Source organism: Phyllostomus hastatus, unplaced genomic scaffold (genome assembly GCF_019186645.2).
Source record: "Phyllostomus hastatus isolate PE091 unplaced genomic scaffold, TTU_PhHast_1.1 phas_contig_495, whole genome shotgun sequence".
Lineage (NCBI taxonomy): Eukaryota > Metazoa > Chordata > Mammalia > Chiroptera > Phyllostomidae > Phyllostomus > Phyllostomus hastatus.
The window spans coordinates 6,905,680-6,917,753 of NW_025333895.1; the positions used below are offsets into that span (position 1 = coordinate 6,905,680).

The window sequence follows — 12,074 nt, forward strand, 5'->3', positions numbered from 1 at the left end:
GAGCTCTCACTCCTTGTAACTGCACTTCAGCGCCGCCTCACCCGCACCCTGACCTTGGTGCCTCGTCTCATAGCACCGGCGTCATTCGGGCCCAACTTTTTATGCTCCTGTTCTTCCTCTCTCCACTTCTACGTGCCTGGGGGACCAGGGCTGTTTGGCACCAGGCGAGACTACAAAGCTGCCAACCTTGAACAAAGGCAACCAGAATCACATCGCCAAACGACCACCAGCCCCCGGGGGGGCTCGCAGCCAGGGACCCACTACCCAGGCGCTGCTCCCGCGGCTGCTGAGCGGTCTCGAAGGCCTCGGTCCGAATCCCCACCCGAGCTTCTGAATCACACACGCACAGGTCCTGCCCGCCCCGATTACCGCCCTCAACCTGCACACTCGCTGCAGAGACAGGCTGGTTTTCTCGAAAAGGAGAAGGAAATCTCCCCGTGAGGGAAGCTGCGCCACCCGCGGTGAGGCTCATGAGAACTTGTCCGGAGGCCTGGACCGGGACGACGCCAGCACGAGGACCAGGTGGGCGCGCTGGGCCGCTTGTTGGAAACGCAGAGTTCGGGCTTCACGGGTCGGGCCTCACGTATGTGCAGTCACGGGCTAAGCTACACGCCCCACCTTTCTTTACTTTAAAGAACACTCTATCCTCGGCGTCACGTGGCCGTTGGTGGAGAGTGCCAGAACTACCGCACTTTCAAACTGAAGTGGGATCCACGAGAGAAGGGGCAGCTGCGGAGAGGGCGGGAGAGAGCGCCCAGGCGCTGGAAGGGGCCGGGGTGCATCTGGGGGGCGCCTCGGGCAGAGTGCCCGTCACATGAGGGAGGCAGACATGAGTGAGGGCTGTTGGCCCCCAGCAGTGTCCCCGACGCTCTAGACAGAGCCGCCTGGACAGTGTGTCGTCACGGGCAGTTAGGGGTGCGCCCGGGGAGTCTCCTACCGTCTTCGCTGGCAGAGCTCAGCACGGGCTGCCGGGCGGTTTCCCGGGAAGCGCCTGCCGGCAGCTGGTGTGCCAGGAGAGCTTGGATCTTCCTCGTGGTTCTGGGACAGCGGAACGCTGAACCCTGAGGCGCCTATGTGCTGCGCGACCACGCGACAGGAAAAACCCCATTTCCTCAGAAGACACGTTTAATGAGGTGCCTGGGGTCTGAGGCGATAAATCAGAAATCCCAACCGGGGGCGGCGGGCTCAACGCGAAAAGCAGAAGCCTGATGAAAAACGCACCCGGAGAGAGCTGCTTCCGTAGGGTGTCCCCCTTCACACTGACACGCCACGGCATGGCATGACACGACACAACATGACACGACATGGCATGAGACAACACGACACGCGGGGCGCGGGGCGCTCACCTTGCCGTCCTCCGTGTAGACGTTCTCGCTGAAGCCCTTCACGATCGTCCGGTCGATGAACAGGCTCCGCATGACCACGATCACTTTCAGCACCTTCCCCAGGGTCACCTGTCAGAACACACGTGTGCAAACGTGAACACGTACACGTGAACGTGCAGATCACACACAGGCGGGCAAGACGGTGAAGGAAGATGCGCTCTCCCTCCTGTTCCTGGCAGGGGGGCCGCCCCTGGCGCCGGCCCCCCTGGAGCACCGAGCAGCGAACTCCCGGAGAAACAAGCGAGTCCTCAAACCACCGAAGGAGGGCGCGGGCCGCGGCGCACCGGACTGCCCCGGACGTGCCCCTGATTTCACTCTCTGTCCCGCGGGTGTCTTCCTCAAAGGCGCTCCCGGCGCTCTGGGAGTTGGTGAGCCCACGTTCCCACGTGACCCATGGCCCCCGTGCGCCGTGGACTGCGCGGAGAGTGCAGGGGAGACCGAAGGCACGCACCACACCCCCCCGGTGGAACCGTCTCTCTGTAACGGCGGCTCAGGAGTGGAGAAGCCACGCCAAACAGACTCTGAAGGGGAATGCAGAGCAGCCGAGTTTTACCCCCCAAAAGGAACGTCATCCTGGAGATACATTTAAGTGCTTTTATTCTTTCAGAACGTTAAGGGAGTACATGGATTAAAGAAAAAACAAAACTAAAAAATGCAGTTTCCTATATGCCAGGGAAGAAGTACCCCGCTGCGCCTGGTGGGACAGCCGGCACCATGACAAGAAACGGCCCCTTCCTTCAATCGGGCGGGGGCTGGGGGGTCCGGTAACCCTTCCGATGCTCTGCCAAGCCTCTTGTTCCAGCCCCTAGACGGAGGGGTCCCGGACCCCTGGAGGGGGCCTCAGCACAGGACCCACCGGGGTCCACAGTCGGGCTGTGCCGATGAGGCCGGCATCACAGAACTGGCTGCAAGGAGTCCCACAGGTCGGCACAGCACAAAAGCCCCTGCCCCAGAGAGCAGTTCCCCACCCCGCAGCGCCGACGTGCAGCGGGCTCCGGGGTGCTGCCCCCCTCCCTTCTGTGTTTCCCCACTCCTTGCGGGCAGGCATTCGACCGACTGCCCTCCGCAGCACCCTTCCTCCTTCCCTGATCCGTCCCGCTCTCCCTAACGGCCATCCCGTCACCAACTCCTGGCGCTGGGTTGATGCCCCCATTTTCGTGAGCCTGCGATGGTCCAGAGTATGTGCTGGGCAAGAGAAAGGTGCGGTGCATTTATTCCCACGGAGGAGAACGTTGATAACAACGTCCTATTTTACTAACTGTACGCTTACATTTCTGCGTAGTACTTTTAATTATCGCTGCGCCACGTAGCCCTGAAAGGGTCATTTCTTCTACGACTGGAAGTCACTACTTAAGGATGCCAATAAGCCACAAAGGCAGGAAGAGCCACTCTGTCTCTAGGTTACAGGCCTTTCATGGGCAGGAAGGGAGGGAGCGGGGAGGGGAAGGAATCGGCTGTAGTTCTGCGGTTGCAAGCACTGAAATGAGCCGCTGCGTGGTGGGCTGCAGCGAGGGCCAGTGCCGGCCACTGGGTCCGAACACACGATTCGGCGCTCTCTGCCGCCAGGCAAGGATAACCGAGCGGCCGTGTCCTTTAAAACACCCAAAGCCTAGTTGATTTTAGTTACCTGACAAATTGCCTTAGTAACTCCTCAAGTTTCCTAAGTTGGAATTCAGGGGGAAAACCACTAAGAATACCAGAAATTTTATATTTAACTTCTTTTTTTATTTTTTTATGGCTGCAACACGCATGTCTGTTCACGAAGCTTTCACTACGTTTGGGATTATTTCTCGAGGACAGGTTTGTAGAGTTGTAATTACTGAAGAAATAATACAAATATTTCAAGGTTTTTGAGACAATCTGCCGCAGGATAAATCGCTATGAACCCACCCACTTCATCCTGCTCTTGTTAGCAATAGGTGCTATTAGAGTAAAATAGAATCCACCCCCTCCGTAAGTACCAACTTAATTTATTTCTTCACATCTTCTGTTATAGATTTTTTTAAAATCCTCACCCGAGGACATGTTTATTGATTTGAGAGAGAGAGAGAAACATCGATGTGAGACAGAAACATCAATCAGCTGCCTCTCACACACACCCCAACTGGGGATTGAACCCACAACCTAGGTATGTGCCCTGACCAGGGATTGAACCTGTGACCTTTTTGGTGCGTGGGACAATGCTCCAACCAACTGAGCCCAGCTCAGGCACAGAAAATTTTAAATAATGTACAAAAATAAATGAAATGGTATAAAGAATTCCCGTGGACCCATCCCAACTTTAACAGTTATAATTCTTGGCAAACCTTGCTTCACCCCCCCCCACCTGCTTTTCTCTTCCTGTATTTCTTTTGAAACAAATAACAACTACGGTATCACTTCAGATGTCAGTATTCCGCTCTGTATCTCCAACACACAAGGGCCCTGAAAACAGCAAAGCCTCGCCGCGATGCTCTCCTGCGTCTGAAACTCAGAGGTTAGAATCCTCCGATAGCACCACCGGCACTCGGCCCCGTCGGCGTTCAGAGCTCCGGCGGCCCTCCCCCCGCCCCCGGGGGCGTGTCGGTCCACGTTCGCCCGTGGCAGGATCCGAACACGGCCCGCGCCACCTGACGGCGGCCAGGTCTCAGCAGCCTCTGCTACACGAAAGCTCCCCTCCTCCCGGCCACCGGCCCCACTTGGTTTGGTGCCGAACCCGGGCTCTGTCTCCCCCTCGAGCCTTCCGGTCGGGATTCTGCGGACAGCCTCCCTGTGCGGTGCTCTCCGTGCTCCCCTCACCAGTACTTCCCGTAAACCGGTGAGTACGTGCGATTCCAGCTTGATTTTTTTTTTTTTTTGGTCAAGACTCCTTCGCGGGCAGTGTCGCAGCTGACCAACGGGGGGCGCTAGAGGCCAGGCATCTCACTGTGACACAGGCAGTGGGCGGCCCAGGAGCTCCCCGGGGTTCCTGACACCGTGCCCCACAGCGATCACCCCGCTTTCGTTCACGAGCTGGGGCGCTTCTACAAGAAGAACTCCCCCTCATCTCCAATTTGCTTATTCAGGGGTCGAGTTCGTTCCACCGGAAAAGCAGGGTAAACCGCTCATTTCTTTTTATTTGCCAGTTTTTAAAACTATGCATGGGTTCACCATTTTCTCCCAGGGTAGGTGGGATTAGCTTCCCTCCCCTAACATGAGTGTAAACTCACAGATTTAAACACATTGACGTGTTTCTGCCCAGTGCGCACTGTTCCCAGCGACGCGCACACCGTCCAGCCTGCGGCGGGCGGGCATGTCCGCCCCACCCCTGCGGCGGAGCCTCTTCGCCCCGCCCCGCCCCGCCCTCCAGGATGCTTCCGTGCTCTCTGGGGTCTGACACTCGGGGCGTCTTCCACAAGTCCTGCCTGGGGTCCTTTCCTCCAGTGGCCCTGGCTCTCTTCAGTGGGAAATGGTATTCCAAGACCACGATTAGCGGAAGAGGGGCAAGTAATTTGATGGGTTAAATTTTTTAAACTGATTTTTAGACAGCGAGAGAGAGACACCCATTTGTTGTTCTAGTCAGTCATGCCTTCACCGGTTGATTCTTGTACGTGCCCTGCCCGGGGATTGAACCCACAGCCTTGGAGCATTGGGACGGTGCCCTAACCAACTGAGCTACCCAGCCGGGGCGACAGGCTGAGTTTATTTTTTCACTGTATGAATCTGAATCCGGGTGAACGCCTTCCTTCCCCCTTTCCCGGTCCTGCATTCGTTCATGCACCGAGCACCCCGACGGCGGGCCCGGGACACGCTCCCGCGGTGGCCCCGCCCAGCCCCGCCAGGGCTTCACCGAGGAGGTGGCCTGAAGCCAGCTCACGTCAAAGCTGGACCCGCAGCGGCGCTGCCTCCACACGGCGAACCTGCACTCACGTCCCTGCACCTTCCTGCCGCCGCTCCTGCGGCCACAGGGGCGCTGCGCCCTGAGGCACGCACAAAACCGTGCTTCCGCATGCCTCCCAAAGACGGCAGTGAGGGGTGACGGCCAAGGGCACCGGGCTGCAGCCTCGCACCTGCCACGTGCAGGCAGGGGGGCCGAGGGCAAGTCAAACGCCCTCCTGTGCCTGTTTGCTCGGCTGGGAGCGCGGCAGGGCCTGTTGGGGGGATTAAGCGGGACGATCCATGGGATGCACAGCTACGGGTGCGGCGCACTACTAAACGAAACAGCCGCCGGCCTCCGTTTCTCCGCAGAGCGAGGTGTGCTCGAGAGGGCAGGGTGAGCCGCTCAAGCTCCGCCACCGAGACGGAGCTCCCCGTGCGTTCTCCGGCGTTCCTTCCGGCCCTCACATCCCTCCACGATGATTCAGATTCTCGTGCAGCTGGCCCGGGCTGGCTCTCATGCATCTGGGCGCACCAGGATGCAGTGACCTTGGGGTTTTGGTAGATGGATATGGCAACGCCTCACACACAGGCTGACGGATGCCATCTGCAAACGAGCCAGCGCTGGCCATGGTCACAGGCAAAACGCCCAGTGACAGGGGCTACACGTCGGTTCTTGGCAACGGCTCCGGAATACCACAAATAAAGCTAATGCCATCTGGTAATGAAGCAGGCTCGCTGTTGCCAAGGTAACCCTTCTTCTATCCTAGGCAGCACATTTCCAAAGAGCTCACTCCACACTCCTCCTGCGTCTGTCCCCGCGAGTGTTCGGTGGCACGTTGTGAGGAGTCACAGAAGGCACCGTGCTTCCTCCCCAGGAGCTGAGGTGGCCGGAGCAGGAAGCCGGCAGGCCTCCCAGCAGGTCACCGGCCTCCCGGGGAGGTGTCCTTAGAAATGCTGTCGCTGCCCAGCTGCTCATCAGGCTGTGGGCTGGCGGGCGGGCAGCCTTCCCCATGAAGAGAATTTCTGGCTCGCTGTGGAAGGCAAGTCGCAAGGCAGGAGGGCAAAATGGGGACAAAGGCGAGGATAACAGCAAAAACGTTTATTTCCGGCTGCCCCCAAACACTACCTAACACAAACTTAGCAGACAGAGCAGTGGGGTGCTGTCCAGGCTGGCAGGCCGTAAAAGACGCCGACCACTGGAAACCTTGCCCCTCCGGGGCTCTCACGTGGGGAGAAGCACTTTGACCTTGAGCAGGATCTGTGTCCAGGATGCAGGGAGGCGAGCCGACCAAACGCTTACCTGCACGAGGAGCCCAGGCGCAGGTGCGGCAGGCCCGCCCGGCGTAAAGGCCACGTTGGGGGTGGGGTGAAGGGAGCACAGGACCGGTCACTCGGACAAAGCTGCGCGGCTGACCTCGGCTTTGGGGGAGGGACGTTAAAAAGAAAGAAGCCAGCCACCCCGCCCCCCACAGAGGTAAGTTACCTGCCAGGTCCACACAAGGCAGGAGTCTAACGTGCAGGCGTCCTCGGGAGGTCTGCAGTGCTCTAAGTGCGAGTTCTCCAAAGCGTGGCTAGAAAGGTGGGGGCGGGAGGGCGGGGCGTACGGCAGGGCGACAGCCCAGCACGGCGCCGGGAACCTGCCTCTCCGGGCCGACTGCGAGGAAAGAGACGGCAAGGGGCGCGGTCCCGATGAGCGCTTTCCTGTGAATAACTAAGTGTCTGCACGACGGGACGCTCTGGGCGCAGACACTGGTTCAGAGAACCGTGTAACTTTGGATCGGGAAAGAATTTAAAAAATCATTGGTCAAACTCCCGTGCTTTTTTATCCTCACCCGAGGGTATGTTCATTGATTTTTAGGAGGAGAGGGAAAGGGAGAGGCAGAGAGAAACACTGACGTGAGACAGAACCACCGACCCGCTGCCTTCCGTAGGTGCCCCGACCAGGAATTGAACCCGCGAACTTTAGGTGTGCGGGATGACGCTCCAGTCAGTGGAGCCGCCCGGCCAGGGCCCGATGCTCCCATTTTTAAAGGTGCAAACTGAAGCCCAGACTGGCCAGGAGGTGCCCAATGTGGCTCCCACCTCGAAGGAGGCGATAAAAGTGACAGGTGACTGCAGCAGCAGCAAGCGTAAGCGCCGCATAGGCGGGGCTCCCGGAGCCCCCGAGGAATTCCGGGGGGCGGGGCACTGCATCCTCGCTGAGCTGTCTGGCCCCGCCCAGAATACACACTCAGCGCCTGCCCAGTCATCACCGCCCCGGACGTGGGGGCGGCTGTGTGGAGGAGCACGCCCCGCACCGTGTCCGTGGAGCACCCCCTGGGGTGCTGGTAGACGCGGCCTGGGAACAATGTGCGGCGCCGCCGGGGCCCTCCCTCACTCCTGGGGTCTCCCCCCAAAACGCAGTTCACCCCTGGATCTGTGACACGGGCGGGCGAGCCCGTGAGGCCGCAAAGGGCTGCGTCTGGCCTGAGCACCCGGCCGGTGGTTTTGCTCTTGGTTGAGGTGAGATGAGGAAGGAGGCGGAAGAACAGGGTGCAGGGGGAGGGGTCACCTCGCCTTCAGTAAGCTGGAGATGCTGCGAAACCTACACGCAGAGAGCTTAAGTGGGCAGTCTGCAGACAGACTCCCAGACAAGGTCTTGGCTGGGTAGTTCAAGTTAATGATCTTTTTCAGGGGGTCTGTGTGAACTCAGATGTGCTGACAGCTCATCGTGCACCCCCACCCCTGAGCAGCACTTTCCGGGCTCTGAGGTGCTGCTCAGGGGCGCTGTTCCCCCAAAGAGGCAGGAGGCGGGTTCAAGTCCAGGCAGAGGGGTCCCCACCCAGACCCGCCACCTCTCACCTGCACGAGGAGGGCACCAGGGCGCCCCCCCCACCGCCGTGGCCAACCCGGACCTAGACACCCCCACTTGTCCCGGCGATACCCTGCTAGGCAGCACTTGGCTTTTTACTATTTTGACTGTAGGATGTGTGCCAACTTGACCTTGATGGAGAAAATTTTAATTCAAATCAATACACAGACAAGGTCACTTTAAAGTCCAATTAGTACGAACGGGGAAACACGCCCCCGGCTCTGTGGGCTGCAACAGAACGGCCGCAAGTGCCCGACGACGAGAGCGCCCCAGCCCGCGCCCGAGCCCGGCGGGCCCCCTCCCGTGTGCGGGCGCCGCGAGCCGTGTCCTCACGCACAGGCCGTCGTCGGAACACTGGGAAGCTTTTTTTTTGCTTCTATTTAGGGTAGCTTAAAATTAATCTAGTTTGTTTGAAGAAATGTACTGAAAACTGTGAATTCCTATAACCCGATTTTGAATACGCGAAGCCCCGGACTTCAGCTCACCCGGGAATCCCTGGAGAAGCCGAGGGCGTCTGAGCAGTGTGAACCTCGGCGATTTGCACTTATGCAGAACGCGGCCCCAGGGCGGAGTGCCAGACGCAGAACGCGGGGGAAACTGAGGCGCTGGTGTCCCGGAGGCTAGTTCCTACGGGTTCTGTTGCGGGGGGGCCGCTCTGCAAGCGGGGTGCCGGGCGCCGCCTCCACAGACTCGGCGCCTCTGCCCCTCCTCCTCCTCCTCCTCCTCCTCCTCCTCCTCCTCCTCCAGGAGAGACGTTTATTCTGTCCCAAGAGCGGGCGAGCCACACAACACATGACGGGAACACAGTATTATTACCAGCTTCTTTCCCTCCCGCTTCATCTCCTTCCCACTTGGCGCTCAGCTTTCCTGCCCTGAAGCCAGGTTAGAGCAGCATATAAATGATCGAGGATCCATCAAGAGAGGATAAAATTGCTTTGTAACTTCAAGAAATGGCTGCAAAGCATGTAAAACTGGAAGGAGATATCAGGCACAGGGGTGCCAGTGAAATATCATAAACCTCCTTCTTGGTGTGCTTTACACTGGGATTTGTTTTTTCAAAGGCTGCTCGCCAGAGGGGCCGAGCGGCCCGCGGAGGACCCACGGCTCCGCCGGCCTTCTCAGCTCCCGGGAGTCCTCGGTGACTTGAAGCGCAGACGTCCTGCAGCGCAGGGCTGGGAAGAAAGCCGCCGCGGCCGATCCCTGCCAGCTAAGGCCGCAGGCAGCCGTGTGAGTGTGCGCTCGCCTTCCCAGGCTGCACTGCGGCAGCGGATTAAAAGCAGCCCGGCTATCTGCAGCCGAAGGCCAAGCTGCCGCCTTGCACCCTGTCCTCTCCGTCCTCCCGCAGCAGACCGGCTCAGAGGACCCCTCCCCCCGCGCTCTCCTCCACCGGAAAATGATACAACACAACGCCAGCAGCCTCCCCCTCCGCCCCCCCTCTCCCTAACAGCCCCATTACCTCATCTGCTGCCAGTATTAATGCTCTTCACACACTCATTATTCTTTAACGATGCCTGTTTGTAAATAGCAAGATGGGATGCAATTAAACCATGAGAGGCTAAATAAACACATACTAATTAGGGCCTTTACAAGAGATTTTTTTTCATGCGTAGACTGGAATTTACCTTTCATTAATCTAACTTAATTGCAATAGTGCACCAATAAAGAGTCAACACAAATTAAGTGCTCTAAATGATTTCCCCACATCACGTTACAGGCAGCGCGAGATCCTCCTCTGGGTGACGAGCCGCACTCTGCGGAGCCGGGGGCTGACGGGGCAGGCAGCCCCGCGGAGCACGAGGCAAGGAATTTCGGCAGCCAGACAGGTACGTGCACAGTTTCGAGGATGCTGGTGCTTCAGATGCCTGAAGTTAATGAGGTCAGGGTCACAGGTTCGGGCTGCAGCCTCGCCCTCTCGTGAGCCAACGAGCTTCTCTCAGTTCCATGTAGCAGACACCGCCCCTTACTCCTGTCGGCTTTCCGTCACTGGCTCCAGGGGAGACAGGGTCCAGGCTCGGACCAATCGGTTCCAGTCCACTCCCACTCCGGGAACAGTGATGCCCGGGACACGTGCCACGCGGCCAGGCCGTGCACAGCAGGTGCTTCTGCGTGAGGGCACACCCGCTGGCTGCAGGAACAGGAAAGCGAGCTTGTCGTAACCTTTGACCCTAGCTGTGAAAGATTCCACACGTCTGACGACGCCACCTCGACAGAAGGGGACGGAGCACCAACGCCAGAGGCCTTTCCTGCAAAGAACAGGCACCGCACCCTGGACTCACCCAGCAGGCACCGCCTGGGCCCCGCAGGGCGCAGCCCCGGGGCAGGGGCAGCGGACCACGCCAGAAAAAGGTTTCCTGTTCCAGAGCGCCTTCCTCTCCCACGCGGTCACTTGTCCTTCCCCACTCACTGCTGCTCAGGCAGGGTCGCCCTCCTCTTTGCCAAGGACAGACAGGCACGGGTGAGCAGGGGCCCACGCTGAGCCGGGGGCGCCGGCGGCTTGGGCCCCGAGACCCAAAGAAGCCAGCCCCTGCCAGGTTCAAAGCGGCACGATGGCCACCGCAGCCACCCCGGGCGAGGGGCCGAGGCCCGAGTTCAACGGCGGGACCCAGACAGCATCACTTAGTTCTTCTGTTCCTCATTTTAACGTGAGTACTCAGGGACGGCTCCACGACGGCGTGTCCCAGAGCCCACCCCACGAGAAGGAAATGGCTCCCGTGGTCAGGAGTGTTGGGGGAACTGTGCATGGGACCCCCTTGGAGGGTCCCATCTGACCCGGCACGGTCAAGGCTCTGAAGGGGGGCTCAAGCAAGGAGCCTGTCAGCTTCGTGTAACCACGGAGTGCTGCTCCCTGAGCTGGCGGACTGTGCATCGCACATCGACTTCCTTGACCATCAGCGTGGCAAGAACCCGCGCTTCCGTGGGTACCAGGAAGGGAGTGTGGCCCAGCAGCCCGGTCGGCAGTTTGCCATGCTGCTCCCTCCGACCCCCTGCATCCGCCCCCCGCCCCGAGCCCAGAACCCGCTGCAGCCGGGCTGCTGGGCCGCAGATCCACGGCAGCACCAGGGAAACGCTCCCTGACACTGTGGGTGAGAACCCACCGGCTCCGAGACGCCCGATTGCTCCCAGTTCCAGAACTCCCCAAAGATTCCCTCTGAAACTCATTTTTATGGTTACATTACACGTCTCTGAAAACCTGGTCTCACAACAGCACCACTGACAGCCCTCACTTAATCGCGCCGGTAGAACATATATAAAAACAAAACAGAGCTAAAAAAATCACTCAGCGTTAGTGAGCAGATGTCTAGCCCATTTGCAATTAATACGACCCACTTCCACACAATCAGCCTGCTTAAAATTCCTGGAACAAGATGTAAAAGTTAAGATGCAAATGTTCCGATTTTAATGAGAATGAATGGAAACCATAAATCCTCTCTCCCTTTGAGGGCAGGTACCATCTACAGAGCAGTCCCAACCGTGCACTGAATTTACCGACAAGACGACCAGCAGGTGAGGCCTGCGTGAAGAAGGAGACAGACCTGGGAGCGTGAGAAGTGTGTCCTGAATGCACTTCCTACCAAAATTACGGGCTGTCGAAACCACAGTTCTCTCGAGAAGCTTTTAGAGAGACCCTGGCTCCTTTCAGCCCACTCCGCCCCAGAGAGCGACCTGTCCCGACTGGGACCTTCTCGTACCTGCCTGACCCAGCCCAGTGGCCTCCCCCTGGGCAGCGCAGAGGGGGACTTCCTGGACCCCCTCCTGATCCCAGCCCCACTCCTTCACACGCCCCGCCCCCCCCCCCCCCCGCAAGTTCCACTCTCACCCACCAGACGGCGGGAACACCTCGCGCTGCGGGGCTGCTGCGGAAGTCCAAGCGGCGAGCACACGTTACAGTTCCAGCCGCACTGCAGGCACCTTTCCTGGTGGCAACTATCAGAGCGCCACCCACGGCTTTTCCAGAATCAGCACCGGTCTCCCCTTTCCCTCCGCTCTCGCCTGCTCGGGAG

General features: G+C 59.1%; 1 protein-coding gene across 3 annotated transcripts in view; it reads right to left on the bottom strand.

Annotated features, from left to right (window-relative positions):
• The window catches only part of MED27 (mediator complex subunit 27), a 152,208-nt gene that overhangs the window by 19,624 nt on the left and 120,510 nt on the right, over nt 1–12,074 (bottom strand). For all 3 annotated transcript variants that reach the window (XM_045846496.1, XM_045846495.1, XM_045846494.1), the window contains one exon: nt 1,347–1,454. In XM_045846496.1, the coding sequence (XP_045702452.1) occupies nt 1,347–1,454 (108 nt within the window). The remainder of the gene's footprint in view (nt 1–1,346; nt 1,455–12,074) is intronic.